The 17,931-nt window shown below is 38.5% G+C and overlaps 1 protein-coding gene across 2 annotated transcripts in view; it reads right to left on the bottom strand.

Annotated features, from left to right (window-relative positions):
- Positions 1-16,805, bottom strand: part of Ppp2r5e (protein phosphatase 2 regulatory subunit B'epsilon) — a 165,655-nt gene extending 148,850 nt beyond the window's left edge. Inside the window, exons 1-2 of one of the 2 annotated variants that reach the window (XM_026385139.2) lie at positions 16,209-16,805; positions 13,792-13,955 (exon numbers count right to left, since the gene is read on the bottom strand). In XM_026385139.2, the coding sequence (XP_026240924.1) occupies positions 13,792-13,948 (157 nt within the window). In that variant the 5' untranslated portion in view covers positions 13,949-13,955; positions 16,209-16,805. The remainder of the gene's footprint in view (positions 1-13,791; positions 13,956-16,208) is intronic. The other variant, XM_026385140.2, reaches the window with a different exon arrangement.
- Between the last annotated feature and the right edge of the window lie 1,126 nt (positions 16,806-17,931).

Here is a 17,931-nt window from a genome sequence, read left to right as displayed (position 1 = left end):
TTATCCAGGCTTCCTCAAACTTGCCATCCTCCTGCCTCAGCCTCCCAAATGACCAGGATTACAGGCTTGCACCACCACACCCAGCAGAAGGTTCTCTCTTTGAAGCAAAATCTCAAAGCTGTGTCCTGGCCAGTGGAGGATAAGCAAAGGAAAAGGAGGTGCAAAACTTAAGTATTAGAACATCTACTTTACTCTTCATTATCATCTTTTTGAAATCTGTTTGTATATGTTTCAGTGTATATTATATAGTTGTATATTAGCACAAATGTAAGGGAAATACCTAAGTAGAAGTAAGAATCACAGTAAAGTCTGGAAAGCCTTCCCTGGCAGACAATTACCAATATTAGTTTACCTAACAATAATTTCACCTCATCATTCTCTACAAATGGAATTTCCCTTAAAAATAATTGTAGGGCTGGGGATGTGGCTCAAGCAGTAGCGCAATCGCCTGGCATGCGTGTGGCCCGGGTTCAATCCTCAGCACCACATACAAACAAAGATGTTGTTCTGCTGAAAACTAAAAAATAAATATTAAAAAAAAAATTCTCTCTCTCTCTCTTTAAAAAAAATAATAATAATTGTAATAGCCACTGTAGGTTCTTATTTCTGAAACAAGAAGTCAGTCTGAAACTGACATTAACAGAATAGTAATACTAAGATTATTCCATAAGAACTAGTTCTCCTTTTTACTTTAAAAGTCTAATTCTCGGGGCTGGGGCTATAGGTCAATGGTAGAGGGCTTGCCTAGCATGTGTGAGGCACTGGATTGGATCCTCAGCACCACATAAAAATAAGCAAATAAAATAAAGGCATTCTGTCCATCTACAACTACAAAAATTTTTTTAAAGTCTAATTCTCACAGCTCTATATGCTCATATTTTTCTTCCTTGAATATGAATAATCTATGTATTAAAAAAAATAAAAAACTGAAAAAGGATTTGCTATTGTGAAATTTTTCCAATAATTACAGTAGTTAATATTCTCCAGTTTCTATAATGTACCCAGACAGAACTAAATATTTTACCTGTTTCGTGTCATTTAATCTGACTCTATGAGACAGGTCCTATTACTCTCCCAATATTACAGATAAGAAAATCAAGGCATAAAAGCTGTGAATAGTAGACCCAGAAATTAAATCCTGGTAGGAAGAAGGTGTGACCCCAGGCCTTACATTCTTACCTGAAAAAGGCCATCTGCCTTACTTGAGTAATATATGCAAATTACACTGTTCAATTAAGATGTTCATTATAGCCTGTAATCTCAGTGACTCAGGAAGCTGAGGCAGGAGGACTTCCAAGTTCAAGGTCAGCCTCAGCAACTCAGCAAGACCTAAGCAATTTAGAATGACCCTATTGCAAAATAAAAAATAAAAGGGGCTGGGGGTGTAACTCAGTGTTTGTGCTTCTGGGTTCAATCCTCCACACCAAAAAAAAAAAAAAAAAAGTTCATTAAATGCTCAATTCTACTGTAACATGAAAATAAAATTCCATCTTTGTTTTCAAACAATCTTCAAATAAAAAAGGTAGAAAAAGAGGCTGGGGTTATGGCTCAGTGGTGGAGCGTTCACCTAGCTCGTGCAAGGCACTGGGTTCAATCCTCTCAGCACCACATATAAATAAACAAAATAAAGGTGTTATGTCCAACTGCAACTAAAAATTTAAAAAAAAAATTTTAAGTGGCTGTTTAAAAGAAAAACAAAAGTAGAAAAAAAATTAATAGTAAGAAGATGCCATCTTTGTGAACAAAAAAATCACCAGAGCCTTTTTGAAATTATCTAGAAATTTTACTGATTTTTTTCAAGCACTACAAAATCTAATTACTAATATAAGCCAACATTATTAGTTTTACAAATGAGAGAAAATTATCCACAAAACTCTGCTCTGAAAGTCCATTATAATATTCAGATATGCTAATCTCTCTTTAAACTATATGAAGTTTGGTCATCTGACTAGCGGATAATTGAACTCCAAACACTAAAAGAGAAAAGGGATTCATTGTACTTAACATCTTTACTCTGCAACACAAAATGATAAACCCCAAAGTAATGGACATAAGATCCATTCCATCCTTTCTCCACAACATTCCACTTCATGTTTTAACCTGAAACATGAAAGAATTACCAGGACACAAAACCACTCTCGGACCCTAAGTGCATATAATTACATGACCGGTTTAACTCTACATCACGTACAATGAGAAGAATGAGAAGTTATACTAATGTGTGAGGTGTCAAAATGCATTCTAGTGTCATGTATAACTAACTAGAATAAAAAAAATTTTAAAACAAAACACCCTTGGGATTTTAAGTGAACACTCAGCATTTGATTCTTTAAAAATAAAAAGGGTTTATTAAATAGATCCACATAGGGGCCTGGGGATGTGGCTCAAGCGGTAACGCGCTCGCCTGGCATGCGTGCGGCCCGGGTTCGATCCTCAGCACCACATACCAACAAAGATGTTGTGTCCGCCGAGAACTAAAAAATAAATATTAAAAAAAAATTCTCTCTCTCTCTCTCTCTTTCCTCTCTCTCTTTAAATAAATAAATAAATAAATAGATCCACATAATTTGGTGTAAATTATAAGTTAAAACAAAATTTACATTAAAATGTTATTTTACTAAAATAAGCTGACCTGGATTTGGGGGAAAATGTTTTAATCTTAGGAAGGAAAAAATAAGTGTCTATATTACTATTACTAAACTGGTCAACTAGATGTCAATTAATAAGAAATATTTATTGAATGCAAAGTATGTACATACAAAGTATGTACATACTCTAATGGAGGCCACAAAGAAAAATAAGGTTTCTACACCAAAGATTATATTTTTTTAATGGGGGAAGAAAGATAATATACAAGTGAACAAACAGATTAAATAATTTCAGATAAGAAACAATAGGATGATAAAAACTCTAAGAAGACTATTCTTAAAGATCATCAAGGAAGAAACCCAAAGAGGTCTCATTTGAGCTAAAACCTGAGGAACACTATGCAGTCAGAAAAGAAAGTCCTAAGTAAAAAAGGACAACCTCACCTTCATGAGAACATTCATTTGGAAGTTCAATATTTATATGCCATGTTTTGGTTACACTCTGGACAGACCCATATCATGATTTCTTTTTACAGCTTATAACACTTTATGGTGAGTGTCCACACATACACACAACTAACAAACACAAAACTCGGAAAATAACAATAATTCTCAATCTTTTAATCTAAATCAAAAGCTTTTAACTATGGGGAAAGAAAAAGAATGGAAGGGCTGAATCTTTGAGAATTTGATGAATGCAATGAATTCTCTCCTCCAAATAAAAATGCACACAGAAGGAAACTTTGGAGATTCTTGGAAACTTGAATCCCATCCATAATGCACTGTCCCAACCCAAAACCATGAACCTTAGGTTAAGAACTAAATGTAGGTCCAGCGTCCCTAATCCAAAAATTTGAAATCCAAAATGCTACAAAATTTAAAACTTTTGTAACACCAACATGATGGCACAGTGGAAATTCCATACCTTACCTCATACCATTCCATACATGTGACAGGCTACAGTCAAAACACTTTTACACTAAAAATAGTGTATAAAAGTACCTTCAGGCTATGTGCATGAGGTATACATAAAACATAAATGAAATTCATGTTTAGACTTGGGTCCCATTCCCAAGAGGTCTCATTATGTATAGCTGACCCTTAATTTAAGCTCTGCAGGTCCACTTACATAAGGAATTTTTTTTTTTGAGATTTGCAACAACTTTTCTTAAAAAAGATGAAACTCATAGTCTAGAAATGTCAAAAAATGAGGGAAAATGTATGTCATGAATGCATAAAATATATAATACTCAATTTTATAATTTACTACCATAAAGCATACACAAAATTATAAAAAGTTAACATATCAGAGTTATGCACACAAATACAAATGTACAAGGCACCATTCACAGTCAAGAGAAAGGAAAACAAACATAAAAATGAGGTATTAAAACAAAACTACATAAAATTCACCGTAGTACACCTGTAACAATTTCAGAGCCATCACCTATTTCTTGCGGTGAACTCAAAAGTAGAGATTACTGGTTTAAAGCTGTGTGATACCTCCATGCAAACACTGCCTTCCTCCAGTAAACTTCAAGGTGCCATCAAAAGTGATATCTTAGGTCAGGAACATAGCTCAGCAATAGAGCACCAACCTAGCATGCAAGAGGCCCTGGGTTCAATCCCCAGCAGAACAAAAAGAGGGGGAAAAAAAACAAGTGTTATCCCATGTATCATGTGTATTTTTCACCATATATAATCCACAAAACATTAAATATGTACAGCATGCCATTAGTATCAAGGTTTTTGGACAATCAAAATTATACTGATGCTGAGTGCAGTGGCACACATCTATAATTCCAGTGACTCAGGAGGCTGAGGCAAGAGGATCATAAGTTCAAGGCCAGCTTAATGATATCCTGTCTCAAAATAAAAATTAAAAAGGGCTGGAGCTGGGCTGGGGCTGGAGCTCAGTGGCAGAGCACTTGCCTAGCATGTGTGAGGCACTGGGTTCAATCCTCAGCACCACATAAAATAAATAGATTAATTAAATATAGGCCCCCTGTGATGTACATAGCATTAACAACTGTCCCTCAGCAACTATATTTTTTAAAAAAATTTTTAAGTGGGGGGGGTGGGGTGGGGGGTGTGCTGGAGCTGAGTGGTAGAACACCCCTGGGTTAAATCCCCAATGCTACAAAAAAAAAAAAAAAAAAAATTCACCAAGTTCATTTGGTAGCAAGCTCACCCCACATAGTCCTATGCTCAACCAACAGCCTCGTTGCCATTATGCCCAGAGGAGGAGAGCACCCCTGCTGGCCACAGGCACCATCACCATAAGTGTGAGCAGTATAAGGCCAAGCCCCAGCAACAACCCACCCTATCTCACATTGAGCCCAGCACCACGGACAGCAGTACAGGAAGCGCAGCTGGGTAGTAACTGCTGACGGAAACAAGAAAGTCATCACAAGGAAGGTTTTTGGATTTTTTCTTAATTTTCATTTATTCATTTTAGTTATATATGATAATAAAATATATCTTGATATATTTATACAAACATGGAATATATCTTATTCTAATTAGGATCCCTGTCTTGTGGATGTATATGATGATGAGATACACTGTGGTATATTCAATATATGTACATGGGAAAGTTATGTCAGATTCATTCTACTGTCTTTTACAAGGAAGGCACAGTAAAACAACTCAACATTTTACTGATATACTTTTACTGATATGCATTCATGAGATGAAGACACCAAGGCAGATATACCTGTATACCAAACTACCAGAAAGAATAACTCCAGGAAGTAACTGCATAGTGTAATAGACTGTGAAGCTTCATGTTGCTGAAGGAGAAAAGGATGCAGAGGTAACAAATGTTACAGGCCCAGGTGGAGTTCTAGTTCAAGGCAATAAATATGCATAAGACCATAACTATGACAGATGCTATGCCCATCACAGGGGTTCTCTAGACAATTATCAGAACAGTAAGAATGAAAAAAGAACACAGAAATGCTCCAAAGGCCAGACCAACAATGCTTGTTTACCACAGGTGAAGGTTCCCACCATATTAAAGTGAAGTCCCTGTGGGCCTCTATCAAAGTACTCCAACCCTCCTGTGTGGAGAAGAGTGATGGAGATAGCCAATAGCCAGGTACTGGAGAACAAGGTTTGGGGGTTATAGACCACAATTCTACAGGGCCCTTCTCACTAAAAACTGCATGAAGAGAAAAAAATGAAGAGAATAAGGGAAATCAGCCATGCCTGTAATCCCAGCAGTTCTGGAGGCTGAGACAGGAGGATCAAAAATTCAAAGCCAGCCTCAGCAACAGTGAGGTGCTAAGCAACTCAGTGAGACTCTATCTCTAATAAAATACAAAATAAGGCTGGGGATGTGGCTCAGTGGTTGAGTGCCCCTCAGTTCAATCCCTGGTACCCGCCACCAAAAAAAAAAAAAAAAAAAAAAAAGGCGGAATCATACAGATGAGACCTCAGGCCAGCAGCTAACTTAAACATAAACCTCAACTTCAAAGACTCACACAGATGCTCAGAAAACCCTACACCACAGATGACAGAGAGGAAGGCAGTATATGCACCATCTGAGTAAGTGTGCACTCCCCTAGCTGAGTAAACTGGGGCTGAGTAAATGTGACCTTACCATAGCTACCATCATCAAATCACCCAAGACGACGAAATGAACAAGAAATTCCAGCAAATGAAAAAAAGATGAGAACTTAAACCAGGTACAGTGGTGCACATCTGCAATCAGAGACAGGGGCTAAGGCAAGTGAGACAGAGACAGGTAGATCACAAGTTCAAGGATAGCCTCAGCAACTTAGCAAGACCTAGTCTCAAAATAAAAAATGAAAAAGGAAGAGCACACCTGGGTTCAATCCTCAGTGCTAAGACAAAAAATAAAGATGAGAGCTCAAGACCTGAAGTGCTTGCTTTTTGCAAGTTAATTAGATAAGATCACTATTAACTATGTAGCATGAGGTTTTTATTATTTTTATCCAAAGACAGCTCTTTTAAGTAATAATAGATTGGTTGATTTTGAACCTAGTTTTTCTCAAAACACTCTTAAGGATTTTTAAATTGTTTCATATCTAGTCAAGTTGAGATTTTTTTTAAAGTTCATTTTTAATATGTAGTAAAAATCTCCAACTTGACTTTTTCTAAAAGTCAAATTGCCAAGTACCTAATAAGGGCTTTAATATTTCTTAAATTCTATATTCAGATTCTCAACTGCATAGGGGAGGAGGTAGGGAGTACCTCTAAATCCCACATTGTTCAATGAACAAATGTATATGTAAATATTTCAAAGTCCAAAAAATATCCTAAATTAGAAACACATCTAGTCCCAAAGCATTTCGATTAAGGGGTACTCAACCTGTAATTATCAAATACAGATAGAATGGAATATGAATATATATTCCCTACATAACTATATGGGAATTTTCTCTGTACTACAGAAACAAACTATTAAGATATTAAAGAAAAAATACTCCCACCTAAAAGTGAACAAAATACATCTTTGCTACAACTAAGTGTAATCGTTATTTTTTAAGTGTAATCTTTCACACATGAAAATAATGTATTGTTTGGCATTGGATTTATTCAGGATCTTTTAATTCTTTCTCCCAAAGAAACATATTACCAGTCTCTCAAAAGGGTACAAAACTGAACTTTAACATGTTAACTTACAGATGTTCTTCCAGTTCAAAAGCAAAGCTTATGATTATTTTTTCTCACACACACACACACACACACACACACCAATTTAGATGCCAAAAGAACATACATCATGCCGGGAGCAGTGGTGCACACCTATAATCCCAGTGGCTCAGGAGGCTGAGGCAGGAGGGATTGCAAGTTCAAAGCCAGCCTCAGCAACTTACTGAGGCCCTAAGCAACTCAGCAAGACCCTGTCTCTAATAAAATACAAAAAGGGGTTGGAGATGTGGCTCAGTGGTTAAGTGCCCCTGGGTTCAATTCCCAGTACCAAAAAAAAGGAACACATGGGCTGGGATTGAAGCTCAGTGATAGAGTGCTTGCCTAGCTTGTGTGAGGCACTGGGTTCCATCCCTGGCACCACATAAAAATAAAACAAAATGAAATAAAAGTACTGTGTCTATCTACAACTTAAAAAAAAAAAATTTAAAGAAGACACATCATTAATCCCAGGTACAAGAGATCAATGATTTTCAAACTATTTTGAGTCAGATACGCTCTGGAGAATCTGAAAAATGGTACTGAATGCCCCATTTAAAAAAACAAACATCAACCACACAACCATACTAGAGGTTCATAGCATAGAAGTTAACTAGTGAGATCAAAATAAACACACAAAACTCAATTTACCTTTTTCTTTGACCAGGTCTGAGATGGCCCTCCCTCTGGCTCCTGCCTCAGCCACCCCTGTGGGGCAACAAGGCTTACTCAGGATTAGCAGGAGAGAAAGAGAGAGAGAGCAAGCCAGGGAGTGGCCTTTTATTGGGGAACAAGAAATTCAGGGGAAATTTCCATCCAATGAAGGTGGAGGGGGACAGCATTCCAAGGTCAGGGTCAGTGATTGGTCTCAGGATCAATGGTCAGTCACACCCCCACACGGATGGGCTCTCACACCTAGAAAGGATGGGGATTAGTTCCGACACAGACACAGTTTAGCCAGAACGCCTCACACCCAATCAGGGAGGTGCAATCACATGCGAGAATGGCTTCCTACACAAACATATATAAAATGTTCATTTAAGAATCTTGGGCCGGGGTTGTGGATCAGCAGTAGAGCGCTCACCTAGCATGTATGAGGCCCTAGGTTCAATCCTCAGCACCACATAAAAATAAAATGGAGGTATTGTGTCCAATTACAACTAAGAAATAAATATAAAAAAAACCTCTATAACTATTATAAAAGAATATTATAACTAGTTGCTTCTGGGTAAGGAAACTAGAAGAACAAGATCAAGAGGAAGATTTTTCACTACACATCCTTTTGTACCTTTTGAAATTTAAAGCGCGTACTTAACCTATGCAAAAAAAAAAAAACAGTTAAAAATAGTTACATTAAATAACATGGCAATATATCAGTGTTATGTGAAAATCATCTGATAAAGTTGTTTAGAAAATCTAGCTTACTATTCAAAACATTTACACATTTTTTTTAATGTTTTGGTTTAAAAGGGTTCATGACTGCAAAACCATGCTCCCAGTTTATAATTTTCAGAGAAATTTCCAATTTTGATTTTTTGTTAGGAAAATGTCAGAATAACTCTGTATTATTCATATTCTAACTCCAAACTCCCAGATAAAACAACAACAGCTAGTAGCTATTGAATGCGGCACTGCCACATCTATTGATTTTTATCAACCTCTTCACTTTATAGACAACCACGACTTTCAGGAGTTAATTCACTTGCCCAAGACAAACACAGCTGTGGGTGAGCTAAGACTCTTTCAGGCCAACAAAGCCCATGAAATTTCGCCTGCACCACGACACATCACAAAGCATAAAGATGGTAAACACTAAAACACTTTAAGAGACTGTTATTATAAATGCACCTTAGTACATTAGCACTTTACAAAAATATAGAATTATACTGCACATTCCTGTTTTACACTACACAAAGCAGATGAAAAAGACAAGACTTCAATCATTAGGAAAGCATAAAAACCACCTTTAAATTGTAATTCTTATAAACTATCCCCCTCAAAAGTAAGAATATAAGCTGAATCTTAAGCCTAAATATTTTTCTTAGTGGTTTTGGGGCTGGGGTAGCTCAGTGGTAGAGTGCTTGCTTAGCATATGCTAAGCCCTGGGTTTTCTCCCCAGCAAGAAGAAAAAGGGGGGAAAAAAAAGTATTTTCATTAGAAGAGTATCACTACCCAGGGGCAAAAGTACCCTCTGCTGAATGGGGAGCCTCGAGTCATCAAAGATGTTGCAACATTTAACACCAAATGTCCAAACTACCTACAAAATGTCTCAGAAACAAAATGGTGAGGCTAGAAATAATGACACCACTATAATTTCATCTTGAAGGAAGTAGTGTTTTCAAAATATTCTGCTCAAATATAAACTTACAGAACCATTTCAAATCAAAGAAAGGAGGGAGAATGTGATGAGAAGGAAAACATACATCCCCTAACCAAGTACTACTATTATTACTCATTAAGAGTATGTGTGTGTGTGTGTTTGTGTGTGTGTGTGTGTGTGTGTGTGTGAGAGAGAGAGAGAGGGAGAGAGAGTGTCTGCCTAAGTGTTAAGTTTGATTGTCATTATTCTGTAGACTTACCTAGATAACTATCAAAGACTGCTTCATGTCCTGCTGTGTAGATATAAAGAAAAGTATCCAAGTCTTTCTTATCCAAAACCTAAGGTTTAAACCTCTGCTGGGTTTTCCTTATCAGGAAATATGGGTAAGAATCCTTCAGATTCAAAAATGTTAGGACTCTCTAAAAACACAGTCAGAATTAAATCAAAATGGAAAAACTCAAATGTCTATATTTGCAAAGTTCACCATGTAATTTCATTACACATAGCTGAGCCAAGTCATTCCCTACATATTTACACAGAACTACATGCTGCTGCTACTGTCTACAGAAAATAACAATAATGCAAAACTCAAAACCCCTCCTATTAGAAAAGGGCAAAATAGAAAACTTTTCCTTCACTTTATGTTACAGTACTGCCAGGAAACATACTTAAGATACTAAGAATTAATGTTGTATTATAAGTCTGTCAGTCAAACAATGTGATGCATATAATAAATATACAAACAATAATACAGACAAACCAAGTGATTATTAATTAATATTTAATATTTCTGAATTTCAAAAATTACATATTAAAGACAATTATTATGCTATACAATTTTTATATTCAAACACTCCTGAAATTAAAGAGCTTGACATGTGTCCTTTACTTTATTCTTTAAAGCAATTCATAAAATACAATTGCAATTTTATTGTACCCCAAATAAAGTTAACTCAAACCTTCTAATTTAATGGAAGAAATATTACAGAAAAAGAAATCAATTATCTATTGCTTAGCATGCATATGCAATTTATTCTGGTCTTTGCTAAGATATTGCCAAAAAAAATAAATCTTGGAAAACAAACTTTCTATACTATATAAAATTAATTCCAAAAAAAACACAAAACACAAATAAGTGAATCCACTATAAGGAAAACAAAGGTCATTTAACAACTTCTACATACACTATAAAAATTAAGAGCAAATAAAAATTTTCAAAGTCTATACCTAATTGTACTTCTTTACTATTTTATAGATGGATATGGAAATCTAATTTGTGGAATATTTTCCAGAATATTTACCCAGAACATACTTTCTACACAATAATCATTTTTAATCAGTCTAGAACTATGTTTGTGGGTGTCTAGTCCTGTTGTTTTCTAATTCTCCAATGCTGGCAAAATATATAAATTCACAAAAAATATTATTCTTGGAAAGAAGAGTTCTCAGAAAACTTTTAATACTACCAGACTTTGCTTTTAAAACTGAGAAAAAGATACATATACAGACAATAAGCATGTGAAAAAATATGTTCAATATTATTAATCATTAGGTAAACACAAATCAAAAGCACAATGAAATGCCACTTTGCATCCCATTTTTAGGAAAAAATAAAAAACAGAAAATAACAAGTGTTAGTGAGAGGATGTGGAGAAATTAAAACCCTTGTGCATTGCTGATGAGAATGAAAAATGGTGCAGCTGTTCTGGAAAACCGCATGGCAATTCCTCAAAAAATTAAACATGATCCAGCAGTTCTATTTCTAAGTATGTTCCCAAAACAAATAAAAGCAGGAACTTTGGGACAGATATTTCTTTTTTTTTTTTTTTTTTAAAGAGAGAGTGAGAGAGGGGAGAGAGCAAGAGAGAAAGGAGAGAGAATTTTTAATATTTATTTTTTAGTTCTCGGCGGACACAACATCTTTGTTGGTATGTGGTGCTGAGGATCGAACCCGGGCCGCACGCATGCCAGGCGAGCGTGCTACCGCTTGAGCCACATCCCCAGCCCATGGAACAGATATTTCTACACCCATGTTCACAGTAGCATTATTCATAACAGCCAAAAAGGTGAAACCAACCTAAATGTCCACCAATGAAGAAATGGTAAACAAATAGGGGATATATACATATACTAAAATATTAGTCAGCCTTAAAAAAAATAAAATAAAATTCTAGCCCAGCCTCATGGTGTAACACCTATAATCCCAGGGACTCAGGAAGCTGAGGCAGGAAAATCACAAGTTCAAGAACTTCCTCAGCAACTTAGCGAGGCCCTAAACAACCTAGTGAGATCCTGTCTCAAAATAAAAAATAAAAAGGACTGGGAATGTATCTCAGAGGTAAAGTGCCCCCAGGTTCAATCCCTAGTACCAAAAATAGTAATGATAATAATAATAAAATTCTGACATATGCTGCAGCATGAGAAAACTTTGAGAACATTATGCTAAGTGAATTACGCCAGTCACCAAAGGACAAATATTGCACGACTCCACTCAGAGGAGGTACCTAGAGTAGTGAAGTGGTTGCCAAGAGCTAGGAGTTAGGGGAAAACAATTTAGTGTTTACTGAGTAAAAGAGTTTCAGTTGGGGAAGATGAAAAGGTTCTGAAAATGGATGGTGGTAATGGTTACACAACAAGATTAGTATAGTCAATGCCACTGAACTGCAAACTTAAAAATGGTTAAAATAGTACATTTTAGATTATATTTTACACAATTTTAAAAAAAGGGATAATAGAGTATTAATACATGTCCAAGTTTTTCTCATGCATGTCTCTTTCACTTCCCATAAAACCAACACCTTGGCTATAAGTGGTCAGTTACATTCTAAATTACAAGTTTATCATGAGCCCTGAGAAATTAATATAATAATTAAGTTTTAAAATTACTTCTCCTCCTAAGTTTAATCTAGGCTTCCGAAAAATAAACCTTCACCAGATCTAGATGACCATAGCTATTACATGTCTACTTCAGATTCAATGTTACTATAGAATGCAATGTGTCTCTCAACTGTGAATTTCAAACATGGGTGGTTTTTTTAATATTTATTTTTTAGTTGTAGTTGGACACAATATCTTTATTTTATTTATTTTTATGTGGTGCTAAGGATTGAACCCAGGGCTTACACATGCTAGGTGAGTGCTCTGCCACTGAGTCACAACCCCAGCCCCAAACATGGTGGTTTTATCCCAGAATTTTTCCATAATTTTCCTTCTGAAACCTCATACAAACTATTGTCATTCTGGTCACCAAAATCTTTATAGGCAAAAGCCTTCTAAATGATAGATAGTCTTTACAATATTAGTATTTATTTAGTTTCCACTGACTACAAATATAAAAACAGAAGTTTGAAATATTCTAAACTATAAGGATTCTTTCCAGTCACATTCCAGTTTTTCTTATAATACCATCTGAAAACAAATGTGCATTAATTAACTAGTAATTGTCTGATTTCCTCTGAACTACCAAGTCCATTGTGTTTTTCATGTTCCCTTCCTCCCTACTCAAGTATTCAGCAGACAAAATTCCATCTTCAAAGGTAGATTCTAAGAGTTTCCACATTATAACAGCCATTGTTCTAATCATTTCAAGTAATGTCTATTCATAAACATGAAGCAAATAGATGAAAATTTAAAGGGACAAACAGTATCCATATACTAAAACAAAAGTTCAAAGGTCTAATTTAGAAAAATAACAGTTCTTAATGGACTCCAAAAAAAACTATTAGGCAAGTATGATCATCATATACTTTGTCTATTTTTACTCTCGGAAAACAAGAATGTATTACTCAATTGTAAATTTGGCTTTTAAAAATAGATTTTTTTCAAAACCATTTCATATAAATTATCATCTCCTTTACTTCCTAAGACAGAACAGTTTGTAGTTGTCATTGTATATAGCATATCCACCTACATGTTAGCAAAAGAAAAAAAAAACCACAGACCCAGACTCTGCCATTTAGTTTTTTAACTTAGTGTGAGAGTCTCCGCATAAGTTTCTTTTCATTTGTCCACAGCTATTTAGATTGAATTGAGCTCTTTAAAAAGGAAAATAGGTATACTTTATACCTATTTTATACTTAAACCACAGGTAACTTTGATATATCTGAAGCCACCTATCCTTTCAACTTGCAACACAGAATTTTAACAGATATGAAACTGTACAAAAAAAGGAAATTATATAGATACAAAAGATTCACTGAAAAAGAATCACCTGGTCATAAGCCTTACCTTTTAGCAGCGGCAGAGGTGTTAATTCAATAGGCTTGCCTTGAGACCTAAACTGTGAGGAACTTTGTGACCTCTTCTGTCTGGCTTTTCTGACGGACTTCCGAGAAAATCCGTCTACTTTATCCACTGATGGAGGAGTAGTTGGTGCTGAGGACATATCCCTACTGAAGAGAAAGAGGTATCATAAACATATTCCCAAGGTGGAAGCATACATGTGAGTTATACAAATTCTAAAATTCTCACATATAATAATCATGAAAATAAAAATGTGTGCTAAAGTAAGTAAATAAGCCAGACATGGTGAGGCAAGCCTATAATCCCAGCAACTGGTAAAACTGAGGCAGGAGGATCACAAGTTCAAGGTAAGCCTCAGCAACTCAGCAGGGCCCTAAGCAACTTAGCAAAATCCTGTCTCAAAATAAAAAATAAAAAGGGTTGGTATAGCTCAGTGGTAAAGTATCTCTGGGTTTAAACCCTAGTACCATTTAAAAAAAAAAAAAAAGTAAATTAATTAATTAAAGAAAGTCTTAGGAAGATGAGAAAACATAAGAATTTGATGAAAAAAGATTACTATCATGTAAACAACATCATAACCCAAATGCTTTTACTACTTCACTCAAAGAAAGCTCTTCATCTGATTCTTGAAGTAATTTTGGAGTTATTCTGCAGCTGAAAAATCCCCACAGATATATTTTCCTAACATTTTTAATATTATGAATAGACTCTGGGGCTGAAACCCTTACTGTACTTCAAGAATTTACACCAATGTATCACAGCAACGTGCATTTACAATTACTGAAACTAAGCATGACTTTTAATACAATGTGCAGTGTTTGCTATGATAAACCACTACACTGCAAATGAGGACAGACTATATTTCTTTAAACACACAAAAGGCATAATTAAAATAATTTTAAAGAAGTCTTCTTTTTGAATGAATCCATCTTAAGTTATTAAAGCATAATGATCAAAACCACTAGAAACCACACACCAAGGTGAACTGAAAACATAACTTCACAATCTTCTTAGAAAACCAAGTTGAATTCTCTTGAGGTTTAGACTTTGAAGTTCAAATATCAATTTCATTCCATCAAACTGATGGAACTGAGTAGTTCTTTTACTTTTTTAACCCTCTCAAATAATTAAAATAAAGGCTATTGAAGGCTATTTCCTAAAAGTAACAAGCATTACACTCAATTTCATTCACCAAGTTAAACAGATGCCATCATCTCCATGGCACTGAGGCTCCATGCAAGATTAATGGCAGACTTGGATAGAAATAAAGCATACAGGGGAAATACTGAAATGTAATTACTCATCTGTCATTCCAATGCATAAGACTTTTTTTTAACTTCTACATATGAGTATGGGAGTTTCTTCCTGAATGTGCAAGACTAAAAAGTTACCTGGATTACCTGCATTCTGGCAAAGTAAAAATAAAAGCATGGGGGGGGGGGACACCTATGAGGTCAAGGTATTGAAATTTGAAAACTTCCTTGATAGTCTTTAGTTCAGAAATGTTTTTAAATGTACCTAACTTATCCTTAAACATAATGTGACATTCAAAATGGAACTGCAAACTATGAATAGTATAGAAAATGTATGCTCACTTTAAAATAAAATGACTGCATCAGCAAAAAGCGACACATCACATTTGTATGTTGTAAATTTAAGGGCGGATTTTCCAATTTCGCAAGTGAATTATTTAGATTTCATTCTAACCCTAACACAAGACTTCTGTTAAATCCTGTTCCTCCATCACTCTCTCTTTTTTAGTCTTCTCCCATCTCTAAGGACGATCTAAAGGTAGCTTTATTATTATTTTTTTTTAATCATTTGCCAGTTAGGCCTGCAACCCAGTACAAACGTCAGGATATCAACCCTAAAAAGCCAAACAGAATTGAATGTAAGGGAACAGCGGGTCCGTGCAAAGCCCAGGGAAACAGGTTTCACCTAAGCCAGGGCGCCTGAAGCTTTATCATCCTCTCAGCAGCGGGCGCGGGGCAGTTCCAAGGCTCAGGATAATCCCGCGAGGGGGTGCGGGGGTTAGCCGTAGGGATGCTCACTTACACCCCAAGCCCTGGAAAAGACACGCTGCTACAGAATCCTCCTCACTACACCAAACCCCCCTTTTTCACCAACCCCGCCAGTGGATAAAGGGGAACAAGAAAATGCCTCCAATCTCAAAAGATGGAGAAAAAGGGGTGAGGGAGGAAGAGTGAAAGAGGTAGCCTCAGAAACATCTACAGGTAAATCAGACAAGTGGGACCGGCGCTCCCTCTCCCGCACCCCACCCCACCGCACCCCTCGCCTGCCTGGGCCAGGCCTTCTCAAGTCCGGTGCCCTGCAGGTTCCCCAAGAAAACCGAGAGGAGGAACGGAAGCGGGCAAGCCGCGGTGTTGGAGGGACGAAGTTACCTTGAAGCTTCTGGGGAAGAATCCAAAGATGATCTGTGGTTTCGAGGGGCGGGAGAAGGGCGAAGGGGCCACGGAGGGGGCGAGCGGTGGAACCGGGAGGTGCAGGGGGGAGGGAGGTCCGGGCAGCTGCGGGGAGCCCGGGGCGACGGCTGTCCGGTGCGGCGTCCCTCCGGTTCCGCGGTGGCGGCGCTTCTAGGCCTCAGGGCCGGACCGAACCTCAGCGCTCCGGCGGCAGCGGCGGCGGCGGCGGCCTCACGATCCTCCCCCGCGGGCCCGTCCCATCAAATCGGCACCGACCCCGTTGAGGCTCCGCCGGTGGCTCCTCGCTCACATTCCCGGCGGGCGGCGCCTCAGCTCGTAGCCCCGGACCCAGCGGCGGCGGCGGCGGCGACGTGGGGAGGGGGGGAAGGGAGGGACGAAGACTGGATCTGCAGCGGCAGCAGGCAGAGGAGTCGGGAGGAGGAGGAGCCGCTGAAGCAGGAGCCGCCGCTGCCAGAGCCGCCGTTCGCTACCCGCGGTGGGTCCCAGTCAATGCCCCTTTCTCTCTCTCCTATTGTCAATATCACCGGGCGGCTGGGTCCATGGCACACGCTCAACCGAACCTCCTAGCCAGCAGCACCCGCCTCTGACGCCCGCCCACTGGAGACTTCAAACGGGAAGCGAGACCTCATTGGCCGTCGTCTGCCTTCACTCCCCAGCCAGCATGTTCGGCTGAGAGCTGATCAGGGACTGGCGGCGGGGGGAGGCGGAGAAACAGGAGGGTGGAAAGAGAAGAGGCCGGGGATTGGGCCGAGGCGTGAGGGACCCGGATGCAGCCGCGAGCTCTGGCCGCGCGGCCGCAGCTTCCGCTAAGCGGCTGGGTGGGCTGAAGGGAAGAAAGTAGGGGGCTGTCACTTTGGCTGGGAGAAGCTCCGTAATTCCGGGAGATGTGCGACCTCAGCAGAGAGGCTCCGTGCAATGGGAGCCTTTGGACTGCTCTCCTCTTCAACCGGAGGATTCCGAGGGCCGGGGTGGGCGAGACCCTGGGCCCTGAGTCCGCCCTGTTCAGTGGCTAGCGTGTCCCCTCGGGGCTCGACTAGTCCCATTCAAGACTCAACCACAAGCCGCGTGGAAAGCAGTGACGTGCGCCGCCCGCACTAGCGTGCCACTGCTAGTATAAATGGGTCCCTTGAAGCCCGCTGGGAAAAACCCCAGCCGCCTCTCTCCACAGAACCTAGTAGAAAGAGGCCTGAGCCTGACACGGGAATTTAAACCCCCAGGGCCCGACCCAGGGTTGGGTAACGCTTTAATTTCTCTCTCACCTCATCTTTCCCTAAATGTCTGTTTTGAATATGGGCTCCCTAAGCTCCTTGCAAGTCTCCGTGATGGCCAGGGTTCAGTTAAGGCAGAAGGGAACACGGTCACCAGGCTCACCTCATTGGCCAGCTGGCTGCTTCAGCGTCGGGAAGACCCAACTGCAAACTGTAGGAGCTTTTAATTGGCAAGTGGAGTTCCTAACAGTTTAACCAAAAAGACTTCACCTCTATCCAGAACACGTGATAAAATATTTACAAATGTGCTTGCATCTCTGGTGAACCCTAGGCCAAAATGGTGCATTTCCAGACAATATTCTGGGATTGTCCATCTGTTTGAAGGCATGCTACATACATTTTTTTGAGGCAAAAAAAGAAAGAAATCCTAAATGCGGAAGCCGCCAATTGTTTGAAACTCGGACAGTGGGGGA

The sequence above is a fragment of the Urocitellus parryii genome, chromosome 6 (genome assembly GCF_045843805.1).
Source record: "Urocitellus parryii isolate mUroPar1 chromosome 6, mUroPar1.hap1, whole genome shotgun sequence".
In the NCBI taxonomy this organism is placed as follows: domain Eukaryota; kingdom Metazoa; phylum Chordata; class Mammalia; order Rodentia; family Sciuridae; genus Urocitellus; species Urocitellus parryii.
The sequence above is the reverse complement of the archived record's forward strand: the minus strand, read 5'-3'. Positions and strand labels throughout refer to the sequence as shown.